Raw genomic sequence first — 23,013 nt, 5'->3', positions numbered from 1 at the left:
AAAGACTCAATGAACTCAATCTGTATAGTCTGGAGGACAGAAGGAAAAGGGGGGACATGATCGAAACATTTAAATATATTAAAGGGTTAAATAAGGTCCAGGAGGGAAGTGTTTTTAATAGGAAAGTGAACATAAGAACAAGGGGACACAATCTGAAGTTAGTTGGGGGAAAGATCAAAAGCAACATGAGAAAATATTATTTTACTGAAAGAGTAGTAGATCCTTGGAACAAACTTCCAGCAGACGTGGTTGGTAAATCCACAGTAACTGAATTTAAACATGTCTGGGATAAACATATATCCATCCTAAGATAAAATACAGAAAATAGTATAAGGGCAGACGAGATGGACCATGAGGTCTTTTTCTGCCGTCAGACTTCTATGTTTCTATGAGATCAAACTGAATTTAATTGCACTTCATTTCTATCAAGACCAGGGTCAAAAAAACCCTGCAGATGAAATATAATTAAGTTCACTGGGTCCTATATATATATAACTAGCTTAGTTCTAGATACAACCTAAAAGTCCATTTCTTTTCCTAAAATCACTTGTATTTCCCCAAAGTTGCTTCACTTTTAAAATAGTTTTATGTTGTTGACGACAACTATTGTATCTTCTATATCTATGGACATATGAAGAATCAGGTTAGTTCATCACCAATAGCCTCAGACAGAGGAATAAATTGTGAAGAAATGCAGTAACTCTGGGAGTTCTTTGTTGTCCTTTCATGCAGTTCTCTTGTGCTTGGGAATATTGGCTAGAAGACAGTAGTTGAGCTTATTAGCTGTTTAATACTTGACCTACTCCTTTGTCCTTTCTGTAGCTTGCACTTCAGACTGGCCGGGAACCACCTCCGATCTGGCGAGTGCAGAAAGCTTTGCTTCAGAAGTTTACACCTGAAATCAAGGATGGGCAGCGTCAGTTCTGTGCAACCAGCAATGTGAGTTTTCGCTCCCATCTACTTAAGTAGCATCGTATCTCAGGGAAGCCAGATCTTCAGACATGAGAAAATCTCACCAACACGATAATATACAAAATCAGTAAATTAAAGTCAAGCTTTCAGCCCTGTTCTCATTATTGGTTTTGCTCCCCCTCCCTTCCTCAATATGCTTCTGCCGTGATGGTAGTAGAGGGTCAAGCCAAATGCAGAAGTACTTCTGTTTTTTTGGCCTGTTGATAAAAGAATAACTGTTTCCCCCCACCCACCCACCCAGTTTCTTCTTGGGATAGTCAAGTTGGGCAATTAGCTTGATCTATTATGGTGTCGGGCAAAGGACTTCAATTCCAGTTCCACTTGTTCCCTCATTACTTCCAGAAGAAAAGTTACAATAGGGATGGTCTCCCCTCCCCTTTCTTTTCTTTATCCAATTCTTTATTTTTCTGCTTCGTCCCTCAGTATCTGGGCTATTTTGGTGATGCCAAGAACCGTTACCAACGACTCTATGTTAAGTTCTTGGAGAATATCAACAAGAAAGATTATGTCCGTGTCTGTTCCAAGAAACCTTGGCACCGTCCTCTGCAATCTGTCAGGTAAAGAATTAGGAAGGTGAACACATACAAGGGAAGTCCAGTTCCAGCTGAGGAAGAGAGAGAAGAGAGAGAGAGAGAAGAGAAAGAAAGAGGAAGAGAGTGGGAGGGAGAGGGAGGAGAGAGAGAAGGAGAGGGAGGGAGGAAGAGGGAGGAGAGAGAGAAGGAGAGGGCGGGAGGGAGGGAGGAAGAGGGAGAGAGAGGGGACAGGGAAGGAAAGAGAGGGAGGGAGAGAGGAAGAGAGGGAAAGAGGGAGAGAGAGGAAGAGGGAAAGAGAGAGACGAAGAAGGAGAGGGTGAAAGAGGGGGGAGGAGAGAGAAGGGGGACAGGGAAGGAAAGAGAGGGAGAGGGAGGAGGAGAGAGGAAGAGAGGGAGAGAGAGGAAGAGGGAGAGAGGAAGAAGGAGAGGGGGAGAGAGGGAAAGAGAGGAAGAGGGAGAGAGAGGGGGGGAGAGAGGAAGAAGGAGAGGGGGAGAGAGGGAAAGAAAGGAAGAGGGAGAGAGAGGGGGGGAGAGAGGAAGAAGGAGAGGGTGAAAGTGGGAGAGAGGGAGAGAGGGGGAGGGAGAAAGAGAGGGAGGGAGAGGGAGAGAGGAAGTGGGAGGGGAGACAGAGACACACACACACTCGAAATTTTTCTCATTTTTTAATTCTCTTGTTTTTCAATCCTGTTACATCACCTCGCACTTGAAGTGGTTGGCTTCCTTTTCCCTCTTCCAGAGTAGGAGGCTAAAGGGCTCAGCCTCTTTTTTCCCCCTGTTTTGGTTAATCTTAGAGTAGCTGGTATAGTTAAAAAGGATGGAACTGGGTGCCTTTAATTCTCTCACCAGTTCATGCTTTTCTGGGAATCTTTTCCCTTTGGAGCATCCATCATCGCCTCTTGTCCCACCTTGAACAGTGAATTAAATTAGGATGCCTGGAACGTTTGTTATGCTTGATATAAAGTTTCCCAAGGGCCCACTGTTTCACTGATTCCTAATATGATTTGATTGCTTATTTGTACCCGGATTATCATTAAGTGTTGTACCTTATGATTCTTAATGAAAGCATTCTTGGCGTTCTTTTATGTACACTGAGAGCGTATGCACCAAAGACAAATTCCTTGCGTGTCCAATCACACTGAGCCAATAAAAAATTCTATTCCATTCCATTCCCACTACTTCTTTGTGCTCAAACTCTCCTGCTGCAATATATATTTATTTATTATTAGAGTTGAAAGGGACCTTGCAGGTCATCAGGTCCAACCCCCTACTCAAGCAGGAAACCCTACACGACCCCAGCCAGATGGCAGTCCAATTTCCTTTTGAGTGTGTCAAGTGATGGGGCATTCACAACCTCTGCAGGCAGGCTGTTCCTCTGGTTGATCACTCTCACCGTCAGAAAGTTCTTCCTTATTTCCAGGTTGAATCTCTCCTTGGTCACTCTCCATCCGTTGCTTCTGGTCTGGCCCTCTGGTGCCCTGGAAAATAGTGTGAACCCCCTCCTCTCTGTGGCAACCCCTCAAATATCTGTATGCTGCTATCATGTCCCATCTGGCCCTCCTTTTTGCTAAACAATCCATGCCCAGTTCCAGCAACCTCTCTTCGCATCTCTTGGTTTCCAGTCCCTTTATCATTTTAGTTGCTCTTTTCTGTACATCCTCTAGAGTTTCAATGTCCTTTTTGTAGTGGGGGGACCAAAATTGAATGCAGTATTCTAGGTGTGGCCTGACTAGGGCATGATAGAGTGGTATTAGTGCCTCCTTAGTCTTGGAGTGCCCCTGTTGATGCAGCTTAAGGTGATGAATAAACCTGGCCTCCCTAATCAGCTCTCGGTGCTCTGTTTTTCTGGTGCAGGAGGCAGAGCCAGCCCAAGGCTTCTACCCCCCAAGGTCCCAGTGACACCCAAAGTTGAAAAACCCGAGAAGCTGGAGGTCCCGGAGGGAGTTGAGAAACCCGAAAAGCTTATTAAGGCCGAGAAGCTCCCCAAGGCTGCTGAAAAGGTGGACAAAGCAGAGAAGCCTCCCAAAACGGAAAAAGGGCCTAAGCCAGAGAAAGCCCCCAAGGCGGAGAAGTCCGAGAAGCCCACCAAAGCAGAGAAATTGGCCAAGGCAGAGAAGCCTCCCAAAGTAGAAAAAGTGGAGCCTCCTGCACCCGTGCTGACAAAAGCTGCGCCGGCTGGTGGTGCTTCTAAACCCAAGTCTACGAAGCCGGCCAAAATGAAAGCTGAACCACCCCCCAAGAAGAGAAAAAAATGGCTCAAGGAAGCAGCATCTTCTTCAGAATCAGATTCCAGCCCTGACCAGCAGAGTGAGGAGGGTGAGTAGAAGGGGAGAAAGTCCACCAGTTGGATGAGCGTCACTACTAGGTGGTTAAGAAATGTAACCTTGGGAAGGAAGGAAATAGCAATAGCATTTAGACTTATATACCAGTGATGGCAAACCTATGACACATAGGAGCCATATCTGCTAGAGCTAGAGTCATTGCCCTTGCTCAGCTCCAACGTGCATGTGTGTGCTGGCCAGCTGATTTTTGGCTCACACAGAGGCTCTGGGAGGGCGTTTTTGGCTTCCAGAGAGCCTCCAGGGGGATGAGGGAGAGCGTTTTTACCCTCCCCGGCTCCAGGGAAGCCTTTGGATCCTGTGGAGGGCGAAACATGAGCTACTGGGCCCACCAGAAGTTGGGAAACAGTCCGGAGAGCAGGGGAAGCTGTTTATACCCTCCCCAGGCATTGAATTATGGGTATGCATGCACACTATTTCAGCACCCGAGGGGAAAAAAAGGTTCACCATCACTGTTATATACCGTTCGCCAGTGCTTAAGCGGTTTACAGGGGGGTAAGCACATGTCCCTAACAATCTGGGTCCTCATTTTACATCCTTGGAAGGATGGAAGGCTGAGTCAACCTTGAGCCTACTGAGATTCGATCTGCCAAACTGCTGTCAGCCGGTGATCAGCTTGCAGTACTGTACTCTAACCACTGCACCACCGAGGCTCTTACGTAGTAAACTGATCCAAAGGCAGGCATCATCCATAGCATCAGAGTTCCTCAACCTTGGCAGCTTTACGTAGTGTGGATAAGAACATTGGGAGTTCAAGTTCACACGTCTCAAAGTTGCCAAGGCTGAAAAACGCTGCGTTGCACTGTGACGTATTTCATGGTTGTTTGGTGCGTTGTCTGAATCCAGCCATTGGAGTTCATTGAACAGATCATAGCAAAGCTTACTGTGGCTCACTGCTGTTTGTGGGGTTGTGTGTGTGTGTGTAAATGAGATCAAGGAGAAACTGAGAATTTGCAAGGATGGAGAATCTGAAGCCCTCCATGTGATCTGAATCAGACCCAGCACTTCCAGCCGGTGAGAAGAAAAGAAAAGGATTCTGGGAGTGGTGATAGCGGCCATTTTGGAAAGGCCACTAGTCCTCTTGGAGCCTGATAAAGGGCTCTAATAATTAACCATAAAAGTCAGGCTGAGAGACCGATAATAGGGAAAAGAAAGAAGGGCTAGGATTAGAGTTATCCCTGTCTACAGAAGTGATGGATTATAGGAACCTCAAGAGCCGCGATAGTGAACTTATGGCACGCTTGCCACAAGTTGCATACGGAGCCCTCTCGGCAGGCATGCAAGCCATTGACCAGTTCAGCTCCACTGCGCATGTGCAGAAGTTAGGAAACAGGCTGTTTCCGGCCTCCAGAGGGCCTCCGGGGAGCAGGGGAAGCTGCTTATGCCCTCTCCAGGCATTGAATTATGGGTGTGGACACTCGCGCATGCGTGATAGCGCAAGTGCAAGTGCCTTCCACTGTCCAGCTGATTTCCAGGTCAGACAAGCTCAAAGTTTCTCTTCACTTTCTCCGGTCCATGCCTTCCCAGATCTCTGGAGATTCCATCCCATCATTGTTTGGGCAGGCAAGACTTTTCCCCCCACCCCCCAAAAGCTCCATTTAGGGAAAGAGGCTTTTCCCCACCTGTCGGAGGTGCATGTGCATGGGTCGAGATGTGCAGGAGGTGCATTGCATTATGTGTGGGGGAACTTGCGCACTGGTGACGGTGCGTGCACACACACTTTTGGCACCCAAGGGGGAAAAGGTTCACCATCCCTGCTCTAGAGCAGGGGTAGGCAAAGTTGGCTCCATCCTAAAATAAAATACAGGAAATAGTGCAAGGGCAGACTAGATGTATCATGAGATCTTTTTCTGCCGTCAATCTTCTATGTTTCTATGGCTCTTCTATGACATGTGGACTTCAACTCCCAGAATTCCTGAGCTAGCATGATTGGGTCGGGAATTCTGGGAGTTGAAGTCCCCAAGTCATAGAAGAGCCAATTTCGCCTACCCTTGCTCTAGAGCAGGGGTGGGCAATTAATTTTGCCATGGGGCCGCATGAGAAATTGGGATGGTTTTAGAGGGCCAGATTAATATAATTAACTCAGTTCTACCCAATACTGTATATTATTGGTTAGAACTGAGTTAATTATATTATAATTATAAATTATAATTATATATTATATAATATATATATATATAATTATAATTATAAATTAATTGACCACTCCTTCCTTCCTTCCTTCCTTCCTTCCTTCCTTCCTTCCTTCCTTCCTTCCTTCCTTCCTTCCTTCCTTGTTCCCTCCATTTCTCCTTCCTTCCTTCCTTCCTTCCTTTCTTCCTTCCTTCCACCCTTGTTCCCTCCATTTCTCCTTCCTTCCTTCCTTCCTTGTTCCCTCCATTTCTCCTTCCTTCCTTCCTTCCTTCCTTCCTTCCTTCCATCTCCAGATGGAGAGAAGCTTCTGTCTCTCTGATTTTCTCTGCCTTTTATTTCTGCTTTGGGGCAGTTCTTTACTTCTCTTTCAAAATATTCCTTTCAGCTGCCTCTCTTCAACTGACCTACATTGTCAGTTGAGAAAACATAGTGGAGGCCTTGCCTGAAAGTAGCTTTGGATTCCTTTTCTTCCTCCTCCTCCCTTTTTCCCCCCTGAGAGGTGGGGTGGGGGATTTGCTTTAAATTGCTTGGAAAGGCCAATGAAACCAATGAACAATTAAAAAATGAGCATTTATTGGACTTTTGCAAAAGGGCATGGAAAGAGAATTTCTCCTTCCTTCCTTCCTGCCTCCCTCCATTTCTCCTTCCTTCCTCCCTCCATTTCTCTTTCCTTCCTTCTTTCCTCCCTCCATTTCTCTTTCCTTCCTTCTTTCCTCCCTCCATTTCTCCTTCCTTCCTGCCTTCCTTCCTTCCAACCTCTGTGGGCTGGTCACAGCCAGCGGGCGGGCCGCATCCGGCCCCCGGGCCGCACTTTGCCTAGAGCAGCGTTTCCCAACCGGTGTTCCGCGGCACACTGGTGTGCCGCGAGACATGGCCAGGTGTGCCGCCAAGCTTCAGCTGGGCGGGGCGCTGCCGGTACTCCCGCTCGCAGCTGTCTCCTGCTCGATGCCGCGGTTTTCGGCGCTCTCCTGCTGGGCCCCAAAGAAAGAAGGCAGGAAGAAGGAGAGCTCCATTCTTCGCACCTTTTTCCCGCCTTCTTTCTTTGGGGCCCAGCAGGAGAGCGCCGAAAACCGCGGCATCGAGCAGGAGGCGGGGGACAGCTGCGAGCGGGAGCCCCAGGACGGAAGTACCGGCAGCGCCCCCGCCCAGCTGGAGCTCCTCTTTCGTCGACGGCAAGTGTCCGATGGGAGCGGGGGGGGGGTGGCCGTCGGGGGAGATGGCGGCGGCGAGAGGGATCACTCGCTCTCTCTCTCTCAGCTGACTGCAAGTGGGAGCCCTGACGGTGGCGGTTGGACGTTCTGCTGGACGTCGTACATGCTGGCGCTGCGTGCCTGGCATATACGGTGTCCAGCACCACGTCCAGCTGCCGCCGTCAGGGCTCCCGCTTGCAGTCAGCTGAGAGAGAGAGAGAAAGAGAGACATATAAGAGGCAGAGAGAGAGAGAAAGAGAGACAGAGCAAGAGAGGCAGAGAAAGAGAGACAGAGCAAGAAAGAGAGACAGCAAGAGAGGCAGAGAAAGAGAGATAGAGAAAGAGAGAGAGAAAGAGAGACATAGCAAGAGAGGCAGAGAGAGAGAAAAAGAAAGAGAGACATAGCAAGAGAAAAAGAGAGACTTAGCAAGAGAGGCACAGAGAGAGAGAGAAAGAGAAAGAAAGAGAGACATAGCAAGAGAGACAGAGAGAGAAAGAGAGATAGCAAGAGAGGCAAAGAGAAAGAAAGAGACATATAGCAAGACTGAAAGAGAGAGAGAGAGCAAGAGAGAGAGAAAAAAGCAAGAAAGAGATAGCAAGAGAGACAGAGAGAGAGAGCAAGGGAGAGAGAAAGACATAGAGGAAGGGAAGGAGGGAGAGAGAAAGAGAGCAAAAAAGAGAGGAAGAAAGAAAGAAAGAAAGAGGGATGGAGAGAGAGAATGAAGGGAAGGAAGGAAAAGAGAGAAAGAGGGAGAAATAGAGCGAAAGGGAGGAAGAGAGAGGGTTTTTTTGTCCAAACTTTTCTTTAGCCCGCCCCCCCCCCCCCCCTTTCAGTGTTCCCCAGGATTTTGAAAATACGAATAATGTGCCGCGGCTCAAAAAAGGTTGGGAAACACTGGCCTAGAGGAATCGAGAAGATAACGACTTTTCCCCTCTCTCCTCCTATTTTTTGTTGTACTGTATGTATAATCCACTGTTCCTCAGCCTTGGCAGTTTCCTGGCTGGGGAAATCTGGGAGTTGAAGTCAACACATTTTAAAGTTGTCACGCTTGAGAAAAACTATGCAATGTAATCTCACAGCTTTTCCCATTTTAACCTGTTTTGAATCTATTTGAAAAGAAAGGCTACCGTAATGAAACAATGCTCTATTTCCCATTTAGAGCGTGTCCCCACAGGCCGCATTCTCAATACGCGAGCCATGAAGGAGATGTACCGCAGTTACGTGGAGATGCTGGTCAGCACTGCCCTTGATCCAGACATGATCCAAGCTCTTGAAGATACAAACGGTGCGCATCCTTGTGTAGAGGTGCTTAGATGGGCTCCTAGGCCGGTTTGAAGTGTATATTTTATTTTATGTACGCTGAGAGCATATGCACCAAGACAAATTTTTTGTGTGTCCAATCACACTTGGCCAATAAAAAATCTATTCTATTCTATTCTTTTGTTTGCACAGGCCACTCTTTAGCAACCATATAGCCCTTCACTTAGCTGTGATTGCACCGCCGCCGCCCCCCCCCCGCCCCCCGATTGTGGCTAGCCTCCTGGAAATATAAAAGCTTTTTTGTTCCCCGGCAATTCTTGCTTATGAAATTCCTGGGGCCAGAGTCAGCTGAATATATACAGTCTTGTTCTAACTAGAAATATACTGTGGTTGTTGTTTTGAAAGTATAAACATATCCACATTCTTTTTAAGGTTCCCTGATTTGCAAAACGCCATAAAACTCCCCAGCTTTGATCAGTGGTGATTAGGAAACACCACTGAATGTTTCATTATACTCCTTTCTGGCAGTCAGTTGTACTACACAAAGTGTAATACTATATACTGTATTACACAAAGTGTAAAACATATCTTTGTGTATTACGCAAAGATTATGAAGGGCTGGTTTGGAGGAGGGGGCTCTCAAATTTTGTAATGCCACAGCCTTTAAAATGAGAATTGAAATAACATGTGCAAAACCAAATAAAAAGTAAATGATAAAGAAAACTCCAGCAGATGTTTTTGACAGATGTCAGGAGCTTTGGGTTTAACCAGGGGTCTCCAAACTTGGCAATTTTAAGACTTGTGGACTTCAACTTCCAGAATTCTCCAGCCAGCTATGTTGGCTGGAGAATTCTGGGAGTTGAAGTCCACAAGTCTTAAAATTGCCAAGTTTGAAGACCTCTGGGTTTAACCATTGTTCAAACAGCTCTCTGGTGTTCCTTACTTTGCATATGCAAATTTTTATGCTTCTCCAAAGGATTCAGGAATGAATTTTAACTTCAGTTTTGCCTGCCGAAGCCTAATAAACTCCCCTCCTCCAAAAAAAATTGTTTTCTTAGGTCTAGAGCAGGGGTCTCCAACCTTGGTAACTTTAAACTTGGTTGGGGAATTCTGGGAGTTGAAGTCCTCCGGGCTTCAAAATTACCAATGGTGAAGAGCCCTGCTCTACAGTAATCCTTAAGCAAGTGCTTGTTCATAACATGTAGCATTTTGAAAAATCTGGTCCTGCCTGAAAAATTCCAACCTCTTCTCCCCACACCCCAAAAAAAGAAAGAAAGAAAGAAAGAAAGAAAGAAAGAAAGAAAGAAACCTTGTTATCTTCCTTTTACTTGCTCATCTAGAACTCAGTCCATTGCACCTGGGTTTCCTTAGTTAAGGACACCATCTGCCCATGTCCTGGATTGCAGATTTCCTGTCTCTGCCCATCCTGAATGCTGTTTTTGTTCTTTTTTTGTTGTTGTTGTTGACCTTTGCCATCTATTTTGACAATCCTATCCCAGATGAACTTTATCTCCCGCCCATGAGAAAAATTGACGGGATTTTGAATGATCATAAGAAAAAGGTGCTGAAGAAAGTGACCCTGAATCCATCGCTACAGGTACGAAAAGAGGGCAAGTAGACTCTGCTCTTCCCCAAAGACTGGGGGGGGGGGGGGGTTTGGGGGAGGAGGATATTTCTTTTAAGTATAAGTTTTGCTTTATTGCCAAGGTTTGGCTCCTGTATTTCCTTCTCATTTGCCTTCACAATAACAATGGGGAGCAAAGAGGCCAAAACTTTTGTAACATTTTCAGGAAGTTTTAAGAATCCAAGCCCTTGACTAGCAGCCCAGATGGAGTGTTGAATTCTGTTCTATATATAATTATGAAAACCACGCTTAAAATGAGACTCAATGCTGCCTTTGCACTAGCCATCTAAATGGCTCTGCAGTGGGACCTTCAATTCATGCATCGGCAGCTTTTTCAGGTGGGGTTGATAGTACACAATCATATATGTTGGCAGGCCTGTTAGAAATTTACGTTGCCTTTTTTATGGCAGTGAAATCCTGCTTAATTCCTTCAATGCACAAATTTCAGTGATCCTATCTTATAAAAATCTCAATACTGAAATATACTTCATGAATTTGGGTAGATGTATTTTATTTTAAAGATTTACTGATGGTATTTAGAATTACTTTGCTGGCCAGTTTTTTAATATTATATATTTAAAGAGTTTTTTACAAAACAGGAGAGATTAATTATTCCATCTTTTTTGCGTTTATTTTACATACTGAAAGTCATCTTTAACTTTGCATGTATCATATTGGGAGGGCAATATATATATATATATATGTGGTCTTCAATTAACAACTGCTTCAATTAACAACAGTTATGAAACTTTGCAACCAATCATTACATTATGATGATTTATAAGTCTGTAAAGCAAAGGAAAGATTAAATAATCTCATAATCATCGGTTTCACTTAGCAACCGCTTTGCTTAACAGTCAAATTGTGGTAATTATGAGCTGGGGTGGCGCAGCAGGTAGAGTGCTGTACTGGAGGCCACTAAAGCTGACTGTAGATCTGAAGGTCAGCGGTTCAAATCTCATCACCGGCTCAAGGTTGACTCAGCCTTCCATCCTTCTGAGGTGGGTAAAATGAGGATCCGGATTGTGGGGGCAATATGCTGGCTCTGTTAAAAAGTGCTATTGCTAACATGTTGTAAGCCGCCCTGAGTCTAAGGAGAAGGTTGGCATAAAAATCGAATAAATAAATAAATAAACAAATAAATAATTGTGGTTACTAAACAAGGACTACCTTTGGCTTTATTGGAATGATCTGACAAGTAAAACTATAGGACAAGTAAAAATATAGAAAAACTATAGAATGTTTTTCTATATTTTAACATGAGGCGTCCGATCTGGAGCTGGCTAAGAAAAGCAATTTCTCCCCATTCTGCTTAAAACAGTTCGTGAAACAAGAAAACAAATAAAATTTTCAAATACAGGGGGAAACAGGTTTGTTTGGTGTCAAGTTTCCCAGTCTATGGACATTCAGTGCATATTGGAGTAAGAGCGTTACATGATTTTCAGAATCTTGTACTAAAGGTGGCTGCTTAAAAATAGCCTGTAGTTCAGTTTTTTTCTAGCAAATGAGCATTCTGTTCAATAATGATGGTCTTGTCTGTTTCAAAGAAAATCCTACATTATATACAGAGTGGTAGTTCTCGCTGTACCTCTAATTTGTTGCTCCGAAGTTTTTTCAATGGCTGTACTCAATTCTATTATTTGGGGATGTCCCCATTTCTACATAGATTTAAATATAGGATATGTCTAAAATCTTGGGGTTTTGTATCAACAGAAAATGCAAATAAATCCCCGACAGCTGGATATTGTGAAGACGATGCTTATTCTCATACATTTATCTTCTTCCCCATTCAGGAGGCGCTCCACATGTTTCCCCAACTCCATGCCGAGACATGTGATACCACAGTTAAGTTACGCCCAGGTGGTGAACCTTACAACCGCAAGACTCTCAACAAACTCAAGAAGAATTTATCCAAACCGCAGGTAGGTGTTGCAGAGGAAGATGGTGGGCAGGTTTTTGTAAATATACTCACTTGCATCGATTACTTTCATCTCTCTTTTCCATCAGAGAGCTCAATGTAAGAAAAGTTGTGCCCCTACTCATCTTTTTTATACACTCACAAATTGCAAGAGTGAACAATAGATCCATAGGGCATTAATGAGAAGTTCATTACTGAGGATTGGTTACTGTCACCACTTTTTTGTGATGGTCACACAAGAAGGACACCAACCAGACATATCTGTATTTGACACCATCTTGTTTAGCTGCCTTCAGTTGAATTTAGGCAATCGACTGTTTTTCTTGTGCTTGAATTACCAAGAAATAAGAAAACATTCTGAAAGTGCTTCATTCCAAAAAGATACTATGTCTTCTAGCAGTTTGGTGGTGGTGGTGAAATGGAACATTGTCACATGATACCACGTGTCACGTTGTATAAGTGCTGAAGGGGAGGCTGGAAATATTGAAAACAATCTTGCCTGACGCCCGACCCCATCAGACAGTCCACAATATCAAAAGCTCCTAAGAGAACAATTAAAAATTAACATCACCCCACATCTAATTCCTGCGATAAATCTTTTCCCTAGATTAATTGCAAGGGTCTCAGTTCTTCATCGTAACTGAAATCTTGAGTGAAAGTAGAAACGAGAGACATGAGGAAATTGAGTATTTTTTTTTACTAACTGTTAAAAACATATTTTAGCAACTGATTGATTGAGTATATGTCATCAAATTATTTTCAACTCCTAATGACTACATATATATAGATCTTCACTACGATGATCTATCCCTGTTATTTTTTGGTCTCCCAATAATGCACTGGTCAGTCATCATTTTAACTGAGTCCATCTATCTTGGTGCTGGTCATCCTTTTTTCCCTCTTTCATTTCATTGTTTTCTTTTATTCCATCTTTCCCAGCATTAGAGATTTTTCTAGAAAGCTGGGTCTTTACATGTGTCTGAAGTAGAATAATTTGAATTTGGTCATTTGGGTGAGAAATCAGGGTTCATTCCATCAATTTGCTTATTTGGCTGTCTACAATATTCTCAAGAGTCTTTTCCTACACCAAAGTTCCAAAGTATTAATATTCTTTCTACAAAAATTTTAAAGTGCAATTTTTACTTTCAATTCTGTTTTTCAACAAGTCACTGCTACATTTAGATATGTTTCCCAAGACCTTGATTGGTGCTCTACCAAGTATTAGACTGTGTTGTATTTCTTGATTGCTTCACTGCACTGGCTGCCGATCGGTTTCCGGTCACAATTCAAAGTGTTGGTAATGACCTTTAAAGCTCTACATGGTATTGGGCCAGAATACATCCGGAACCGCCTTCTACCGCACGAATCCCAGCGACCGATAAGGTCCCACAGAGTTGGCCTTCTCCAGGTCCTGTCGACCAAACAATGTCGTTTGGCGGGCTCCAGGGGAAGAGCCTTCTCTGTGGCGGCCCCAGCCCTCTGGAACCAACTCCCCCCAGAGATTAGAACGGCCCCCACCCTCCTTGTCTTTCGCAAATTACTTAAGACCCACCTTTGTCGCCAGGCATGGGGGAGTTAAGTTATCCTTTCCCCCTAGGCTACTACAAGTTATGAATGGTATGTTTGTGTGTATGTTTGGGTTTTTTATAATAAGGGGTTTTTTAGTTGTTTTTATTAATTGGATTGTTCATGTTGTTTTACCACTGTTGTTAGCCGCCCCGAGTCTGCAGAGAGGGGCGGCATACAAATCCAATTAATAATAATAATAATAATAATAATAATAATAATAATAATACTTTATTCAATTTTTATGCCGTCCTTCTCCTTAGACTCAGGGCGGCTTACAACATGTTAGCAATAGCACTTTTTTAACAGAGCTAGGCTATTGCCCCTACAATCCGGGTCTTCATTTTACCCACCTCGGAAGGATGGAAGGCTGAGTCAACCTTGAGCCGGTGATGAGATTTGAACCGCTGACCTTCAGATCTATAAGTCAGCTTCAGTGGCCTGCAGTACAGCACTCTACCTGCTGTGCCACCCCGGCTCATTCATTCTTTACTGTCAATGATTAATCCTAAAAGATAAAAGCTAGCCACCATTTTGATATTTTCATTGTCAGTTTTGAGGCTGATTGATCTACTTGTCATTAATTTCATCTTCTTTCTATTTCACTTTAATTCCATTTCTTTTGCTGTGCTTTTCCACTATTCACATTGGGACTTGCAAATCCTTTGCATTTAGGCTAACAAGATAATGACCTTAGCATAGTTCAAGTCATTTACATTTCTTTCTTCAGCTTTAAAATCATACTCATCTACTATGGATTGCTTTAATATATACCATGTTTCCGTGGAAATAAAACAGGGTCTTATTTTCTTTGGACCTTTTCTTTGGAACTTTGGTGGAGGAAAAGACTCTTGAGAATATTGTAGACAGCCAAGTAAGCAAATTGATGGAATCAACCCTGAGTTCTCACTCAAATGACCAAGTTCAAATTATTCTACTTCAGACACATGTGAAGACCCAGCTTTCTAAGCCTTGGCCTTATTATCGGGAGGGAGCTTATTATTTTGGGGGTGCAGGAGGCAATGAGCATGGGACTGGATGTCCTGCTGCCACCATGATCTCCCCTCTGTCTCTTGCTCTCCCATCGCCTCTCCTCTCCCTCTTGCTCTCTCTCTCTCTCCTGATTGAAAAAGTGCCCACTGCAAAAAGAGCAGCTCCCAGCTATGGGAGACAGAAAAAGAGAGAGAAAGTGAGAGGCAGGCAACAACACAAAACCCGTACTTTAGTAATATTGTTGGGTGAGTTTTACCAACTCCCTCCACTGTGGCAATGCGCATATCCCGTGGGACTGGGCTCGGAACCTCTGGGCTCTGCCTTTGGCAGCGTTTTGAAATGTGCTCTTGCCTGTGAGGAGGAGGAGGGGGGATCAAGGTTCTGGAGCCACTGCAGTGGGAGGAGGGAGCGCCCCACCCTCCCCATCCGACAGTGTGACGTGGAGAGATGCGAAAGTGTCCTTCCATCTGCCTCCCCCGGGACCCACCTCCCTGTACCTCTGGCTCCGCATGCGACTCGGCGCGCTCTCCGGTGGGGCCTTCCCACCACCTCAGCTCTTTCCCACCACCGATAGCTGCGCCGCAGGGCGTGAGTTAAATTGCAGACATGGACACCAAACATTTCCTCCCGCTGGGTGAGTTGCTGCTGTTGGCTGGGGAATTCTGGGAGTTGAAGTCCAAGTATCTTCAAGTTGCCAAGGTTGGGAAACACTGGGATAGGAGACTGGGAAAAAATGGGAGCCCTGTGCGCTGGGGGAGGCCACCGGGTGAGGGAGCGGCTGCCTCTGTTTCCCCCAAGCAGGCTCAGCCCAGATGTGTGGGGCATGTCCTCCTCTTTCCCCAGAAAGTAGTTTGGGGGGGGGGACTTATCTGGGGGAGGGGCTTACTTCATCTTACTTCATGAGAGCTGGGGTGGCGCAGCAGGTAGAGTGCTGTACTGCAGGCCACTGAATCTGACTGTAGATCTGAAGGTCAGCGGTTCAAATCTCATCACCGGCTCAAGGTTGACCTCAGCCTTCCATCCTTCCGAGGTGGGTAAAATGAGGACCCGGATTGTGGGGGCAATATGCTGACTCTGTTTAAAAGTGCTGTTGCTAACATGTTGTAAGCCACCCTGAGTCTAAGGAGAAGGGCGGCATTAAAAAAAAATCAAATGAATAAAATAAATAAATAAATAAATCTTATGCCCTGAAAATAAATCTTACGCCCAGGACACGTCGTATTTTCAGAGAAACAGCATGAGACCTTGGGCATGCCTTGTTAGCAGTGGGAGGAGGGAGGTTGAGGTCAGCCGAGGATAGTTTGGGGTGGCAGGATGGCAAAAATGCAGGGCAATCCAAAGGGCAGAGATGGGTGAGAGTGGGGAGATAGGGAAAAGTTGAAATATTGTAAAATTGACTTTACGATGGCATTTTCGTCCATGAAAGATCTGGTTATGTGGCTTCATTCTTTCATAGAGAGACCAGGCCCATTGATTTGTCCTATCGAAGCCCCAGGTACTGTATTCAGATGGGAATAGTGCATGCAACAATTATCAAAGGATTTTAACTTTGTTAGTTTAATTAAGGCTGAAAAGAGAAGACGAGGGGGCCAGTAAAAACTTCCTAATTTTCTTTTAAAGAATTAATCAATGAGACATAAATATTAAATGTGAGACTTCGTGGCTAATAAAGTTGCTGAGAAATGTAACTTCACTCTTTGCCCTTCCACAGGAATTCAGTGTGGAAGTGGAGAAGTCCTTTTTCTATACTCTGTACCATTCCCTTCACCACTACAAATACCACACCTTTCTGCGTTGCAAAGACGAGGTAAGTAGAGCCCACAAGAAATCCCATTTGGTTTTGCAAGTTGTTTGTTAGATTTATATCTAGTCTTTTCATTCAGGAGCTCAAGGCAAGCAGGCATAGAATAGAATAGAACAGAACAGAATTTTTATTGGCCAAGTGTGATTGGACACACAAGGAATTTGTCTTGGTGCATATGCTCTCAGCGTACATAAAATAAAATATATATTTGTCAAGAATCATGTGGTACAACACTTAATGATTGTCATAGGGGTCAAATAAGCAATGAAGAAGCAATATTAATAAAAATCTTAGGATATAAGCAACAAGTTACAGTCATACAGTCAACATGGGAGGAAATGGGTGAAAGGAATGATGAGAAAAACTAGTAGAATAGAAGTGCAGATTTAGTAGAAAGTCTGACAGTGTTGAGGGAATTATTTGTTTAGTAGAGTGATGGCGTTCGGGGAAAAACTGTTCTTGTGTCTAGTTGTCTTGGTGTGCAGTGCTCTGTAGCGACGTTTTGAGGGTAGGAGTTGAAACAATTTGTGTCCAGGATGTGAGGGGTCAGTAAATATTTTCCCCGTCCTCCCATTTTCCCCCACAACAACTCGGGAGGTAGGTTTTTCTCAGGCATGACCCAAAAGTACGATTTGGTGATTCTGTCAATGCCATCGGTGGTCAATTGGTACTTCAGATGGTCTAGTGATTGTACCCAAGATGCCTATTACTACTGGGACTACCTTTGCTCTCGTTTGACACAGTTGTTCTACTTCTGTTTGTATTTTGTGGTTTTCTCCAGTTTTGTTTTGGGTTTTTTTTTTCTCTTCCATTCCACTGTCTCCAGAATAGCTACCACAACATCCACTATGTAGACTATTTTGTCGTTACTATCAATAGGTGTGAAGTCTGGAGTAATACTGGCTGCTGCTTATTTCTGTTGATTCCTGATGTCCCATTTCACTTTAGCATCTTCGTTTTATTATTATGGTTCATATTGCCCTTCAGATATAGTCATTAAAAGAGATATGACATTTTAACCCACTTGTTGCAAAATTCTCAAGAGCTTGCAGGGAGGGTTGGCACGTGTTGTTTAATGGTGCTAAAGGTATTGAGGCAAAAATTAAGCGGTTCCAAGTAAAACTACCTTTTGCAATTGATTCATGTTGGTTTTATTAAGGCTAAGGGTAGTCAGTACCACCTAATTTTAACTGACTCTCAGTGGCTCACAATAATAAAATAAAATAGGGGGGAAAACAACTAAAACAAATACAAAAATAAATTAACATGGATGTTCCTAAATGAAGAAATCTTCCTCTTCATCTCCATCACTATATAAGCTTTGTGAAAATCTTTCACAATACACAGTATAACTTCTCAATCTTTAGTATTGGTTTTATAGTTATAGTTATAGTTTATTAGATTTGTATGCCGCCCCTCTCCGAAGACTCGGGGCGGCTCACAACATAATAATGATACAATACATTACAAATCTAATAGTAAAAGTTAAATAAGTTTAAAAACATTAATACATATTAAAATCCCTAACTATACAATCATACACATTCAACCTAATCCATCATACAGTGAGGCCAAAAACATAATAAAAAGGGGGAGAAGGTGGTAATTATCCCCACGCTTGGCGACAAAGGTGGGTCTTCAGCATTTTACGGAAGGCGAGGAGTGTGGGGGGTATTTGAATCTGGAGGGAGTTGATTCCAGAGGGCAGGGGCCACCACAGAGAAGGCTCTTCCCCTGAGTCCTGCCAGCCGACATTGTTTGGTCGACGGGACCCGGAGAAGGCCAACTCTGTGGGACTTCACCAGTCGCTGGGATTCGTGCAGCAGAAGGCGGTCTCGGAGATATTTTATGAGTCTCAGCATCAAACACAAACTAACCAATTCTGGCTCTTCCCAGAAAGCTGCAAGCAGTTTCTATATACTAGGGATGGCATTTGGCGGGACCCAGGGGAAGAGCCTTCTCTGTGGCGGCCCCGGCCCTCTGGAACCAGCTCCCCCCAGAGATTAGAATTGCCCCCATCCTCCTCAACTTTCGTAAGCTCCTTAAAACCCACCTCTGCCGTCAGGCATGGGGGAACTGAGATATTCCTTTCCCCTGGGCCTTTACAATTTATGCATGGTATGTTTGCGTGTATGTTTAGTTTTATGATAAGGGTTTTTTGTTGTTTTAGTATTGGATTGTTACATGCTGTTTTTATCATTGTTGTGAGCCTCCCCGAGTCTACGGAGAGGGGCGGCATACATACAAATCCAATAAATAAATAAATTGTAAAGGAAAGCTCCTTCCTTTAAAGAAAATCCATATTGTGGTTTGTTTGTTTGTTTGTTTGTTTGTTTGTTTGTTTGTTTGTTTAGCTCTTTTGTTACTTGGTGGCTAATTTTTCTACCTTTCCATTTCTCTTTCCCAGACAACGGCCATTGAGGGTCAAGACGAAGATTTAGGACAGGAGGAGGTGGTGCAACAATGCATGCGCAACCAGCCGTGGTTGGAGAAACTCTTTGACTCCTTCAGCGAGTTGCTGACTCAGGCGCAAAGCAAGTGTGCGTGACACGGTCATCCGAGCTACGCCCCAGGGAGGGGCCGCCTAACGCCTGCCCCTCTGCAGTGCCAGAGCAGGAAGTGGGGAGAGGAAAGTCGAGGGGTATCATTACAAGCAATGAGTTCCGACTCAGCTCACATCACCACCACTCCCCTTCCCCTTTGGGGGGGGGGGTTGTTTCTCTTTTTTCCTTTAAACAGGACATGGGACAAGCCTCTGCCATGGTGGTGGAGGGTAGAGGTTTGCTATGGCAGACAGGACATGTTGAAAAGGGTTCTCATCAAATAATTGGATTGGTTGGAACACCCTTTTCCCTTTTGACCTGGCTGTACAGAGAAATATTATTTATATATATAAATGTATAAATATCTAATTGAACAGCCTTGCTCCCTGCTCGGGGGGAGGGGGGAGGGATTGAGATATGGGGCAACTCATTGGGAAGTCATAGGAATGGGTGGTTTGGTGTGTAATTTAGAGCCGGAAGGCTTCTCGGTTTCTCACCATGGAGTGAGATTGGTGAAAAGAGAAAGACTAGGTTCTGCTGGGGTTCTTCTACCCTCCATCTCCTCCATCAAGAACTTTACTTCTCCTTAGGGAGAGTTGAGAATTGAGCGTGGGGAGGTTCTTTTGCCCATGGTTTTGATCAGGAAGTAACGACACCCACCCACCCACCCTGTTCTCCAACAACTCTAATCCCATCTCTGCCAAATAACCGTTGTTTGGATTGAAGGGAAGCCATCCATCCGTACACTAATAGCGATCACTTCTATTTTTGCTTCTAATAGGAATATTTATTGCCAAGCTCCTTCGTCCCCCAATCATAATTGGTAGCACCCATGTTCTCTCTTTCCGGAGAAACCTCCCTTTCTCTCCCTCCCTCCCTTTGTGTCTTCACGGGGCGGTTGCTGCTGGAGGATTCAATGGCCAATGAATTGGGAAGTCTAACTCATTTGGGTATGTGGAACTATCCCCTATACTTTCTGAATAAAGAGCAGTACATGGGCAGGAGAGAGCCTTGTGACACCCATAGCAGCCTGCTGAGAGTGTAGCAAAACTTCTGAAATTCCCATCTCCCCCACCCCACCCCCAGATTTCACAATTAACCTCCCCTTGAATCAGGGGAGGAATTGTATAAAGGACTTTAAAGTCCCTTCCCCCAGTGGTAGATCTATGACGGAGGGATAATGTTGTTGTTGGGTTTTTTTTAATCCCCCCACCATTCTCCCCATATTACGGTGTTTGAGAAAGCAAGATTCTGCTCCCCCCTCCCTGCACCTGTATATACTGTATAGGATTAAAAAAAAAGTCTATGTATCATATTGTATTTGACTAACTTGAACTTAATGATGCGCAGGAGTTTCTCTCTCTCTCTCTCTCTCTCTCTCTCTCCTTTCACCTGTAGCTGTGATGTTCTTGGTTTTGACTGAAACTTTCATTAGGAGGTTGTTAATTTTATAAAAAAATCATTGTTGTTGTTACTGAGAGGGGAGGGGAAATTTTATGTCCCCCACCCTCATCTGCCTCCAAAACAAAGCTCCCTCTCCAACCCTAAACTGAAATGATAAAATAAACTCTAATAATGAGCCAGAGGATGGATATCTTCTTGTCTTAATTGCCCTTCCTTCAAATTCCAAGTGGGCTCTCCCATCCCTTGACCAGCCATCCATTATCTTGTGTGTGTCTGTTTCTCCCCCACTCCCACCCCAACCCCCGCACTCTCCCCGCAAGTAATATTTCCCATTACAGATACTTCTCAGTGACCACAGTTCAGTCCAAAATTTATGTTGCTGTGCAAGGCAGTCATTAAGTGAGTTATGTCCCATGTTATGCCCCCCCCTTTTTGCCACAATTCGTGAATCAGTGCAGTTGTTAAGTGAATCTTACAAGTTGTTAAGCACATCTGACTTCCCCCTTTGAACTTGCTTGTGGGAAGCCAGCTGGAAAAGTTACAAATGGGGCAGTCATAAATGTATGCCAGTGGCCGAGTGCCAGAATTTTTTATCACTGACCACGGAGATCCTGCAACAGCCATAAGTGTGAAAAAATGGCCATAAGTCATTTCCCCCCCCCCCCAGTGCTGTTGCAACTTTGAACAGTCAGTAAATGAATTGTTGTAAATCAAGGACTACCTGTACATCAAAACACACACTTTGGCCAACTGTTAACACTCTTCACTCCAGGTCTTCCTCTAACCTTCCAAAGCAATCCCTTACTTGAATGTAGATCTTCCTATGTTAGATTCCCATCTTCTTGCTAAAGTCTACCTCATTCTTTCCTCCATTGCTCTTTCTCCCTCAAATCACACCTGGAGTCACTTCTCTTTGGGGTGGGCGGCTGTATAAATTGAACGAATGAATGAGTTTGCCTTCCCTCGCCCCCCACCCATCAAGTCGCCCTTTATTCCTAGTCCATCTCTAGCGCCGTGTTCCTCCTTCATCGCTAAACATTCCCCCCTCTGAATTGCCCTTCTGTTCTGATCAAATAACTTTGATCTTTCCAAAACCTGCGAATTCTTTCTGCCAGCCCAAATCTACAGAAATCGCTCCAGTATCACCCTCGGACCCCCGGTTTTGGGTATCAAGGAGAGAGGTGGGGAAACAAATTCCACAGAATTGGTGTTCTCGTCATAAAGACCTACCCTACTTCAGACAAATCTCTCCCTGAATCAGCAAACACAGAATTGTATTAAGACTTTTTTTGGGTTGCTTAGGTCAGTGCCCTCCCCCCCAATGTATGTACTCAATACTGTTGGGTCTCGTTTTGTCTCCTCCTCCCCACCTTATTTATTGTGGATGAAAAGGCACAGATGTATGTAAGTATTCATGGTCGAAGGGGAAGATGGAGCCTGATAAATGTGCCCTAAGCAGAGGTTTTAAGGGGGTGGGCGGCCTGGTTTCCTTTGAGTATGTTGAACCTTGCAATTCAGACATTTTGTTTTAAAAGCCATCTTTCCCTGATAGGCCAGGTTATTGGCTGCTGTTGGCCTTAGAAGGGGCGGATTGTGACAGATAGCCGAGTGCAGAAATGGGGTTAGCTGAACAGTTAGTTTAGGGCAGTGTTTCCCAACCTTGGCCACTTGACGGTATCTGGACTTCAACTCCCAGAATTCCCCAGCCAGCATATGCTGGCTGGGGGATTCTGGGAGTTGAAGTCCAAATGGCGTCAAGTGGCCAAGGTTGGGAAACACTGGTTTAGGGGAAATGAATAGTTTTGGGGAAATGAGAGAATAGAGTTGGGGGAATCTTTCATATTACAGGGTTAATTTTAAAGGGACCTAGAGCCTTGGCACTTCTTGAGACAAAACCCTTGCACCATCAGTTCCATGCAGAACCTTGCTAAACCATCGTTTCCAGTTGGAGTGACAGAGTAGCCAAACTTGGGCTCTCAAAATTGGACAGGCCCAGCTCTGAGTTGATCAAGGACAAGTGCAACAAAACAAACACACACAGGGACATGTACAGCTCAATTTCCTGTGACAAAAAGAGACTTTCCTCCACCACCACCACCACCTACCCTTATATTTGGATCTTGAAAGGCCCCCCTTTTTTACGACGTGTATTTCTGTGTATCTTGTTCGCGCCTCAAGGGTATTGTTCTGAGATATGGGATTTGTGTTCTGTATTATTGGATGTTCCTATATATTTTTATTGTTTATTATTAGTGTCTGAGACGTTTTTTTCTCTCAATATGTAAAACTCACATTGTATACTGTGTACACAACAAAATGACAAAAAAACACTTTTCTTTGCAAAAATCAAACGCCTGAAGCAAAGTTTTGTTCATTTGGTTGAGACTTGGGTGGCCATGGGGAATAGGAGGGCAGTAATGTTCTAAAACTGTGTTTCGCAACCTTGGCAACTTGGAGATATCTGGACTTCAACTCCCAGAAGCGTTTGCTGACTGGGGAATTCTGGGAGTTGAAGTCCAAATGTCTTCAAGTTGCCAAGGTTGCGAAACACTGTTCTAAAATGATGATTTTTGGGGGGGCTGTTTCAGTCTGTTTTTCCCATTGAAGCATGAAACAGTCTCTTGGTCTCAACATCTGGACGGGTCTCATCGATATTCTGAAATTCACATAATCCCTTGTTTAATGTTTTTCCTCCTGTGCAGTCCTCAAAATGTATTAGAAACACAATTCCTGGCT

The 23,013-nt window shown here is 44.3% G+C and overlaps 1 protein-coding gene across 1 annotated transcript in view; it reads left to right on the top strand.

Moving 5' to 3' along the window:
* Positions 1-20,458, top strand: part of PRR12 (proline rich 12) — a 50,299-nt gene extending 29,841 nt beyond the window's left edge. The window contains 9 exon segments of the mRNA XM_070729367.1: positions 823-939; positions 1,396-1,529; positions 3,357-3,384; positions 3,386-3,818; positions 8,325-8,450; positions 9,925-10,022; positions 11,843-11,971; positions 16,238-16,333; positions 18,738-20,458. Coding sequence (XP_070585468.1) covers positions 823-939; positions 1,396-1,529; positions 3,357-3,384; positions 3,386-3,818; positions 8,325-8,450; positions 9,925-10,022; positions 11,843-11,971; positions 16,238-16,333; positions 18,738-18,878 — 1,302 coding nt within the window. The 3' untranslated portion in view covers positions 18,879-20,458.
* Positions 20,459-23,013: the final 2,555 nt, after the last annotated feature.

This window comes from Erythrolamprus reginae, chromosome Z (assembly GCF_031021105.1).
Source record: "Erythrolamprus reginae isolate rEryReg1 chromosome Z, rEryReg1.hap1, whole genome shotgun sequence".
NCBI lineage: Eukaryota > Metazoa > Chordata > Lepidosauria > Squamata > Dipsadidae > Erythrolamprus > Erythrolamprus reginae.
This window is presented reverse-complemented; position numbering and strand designations above follow the sequence as displayed.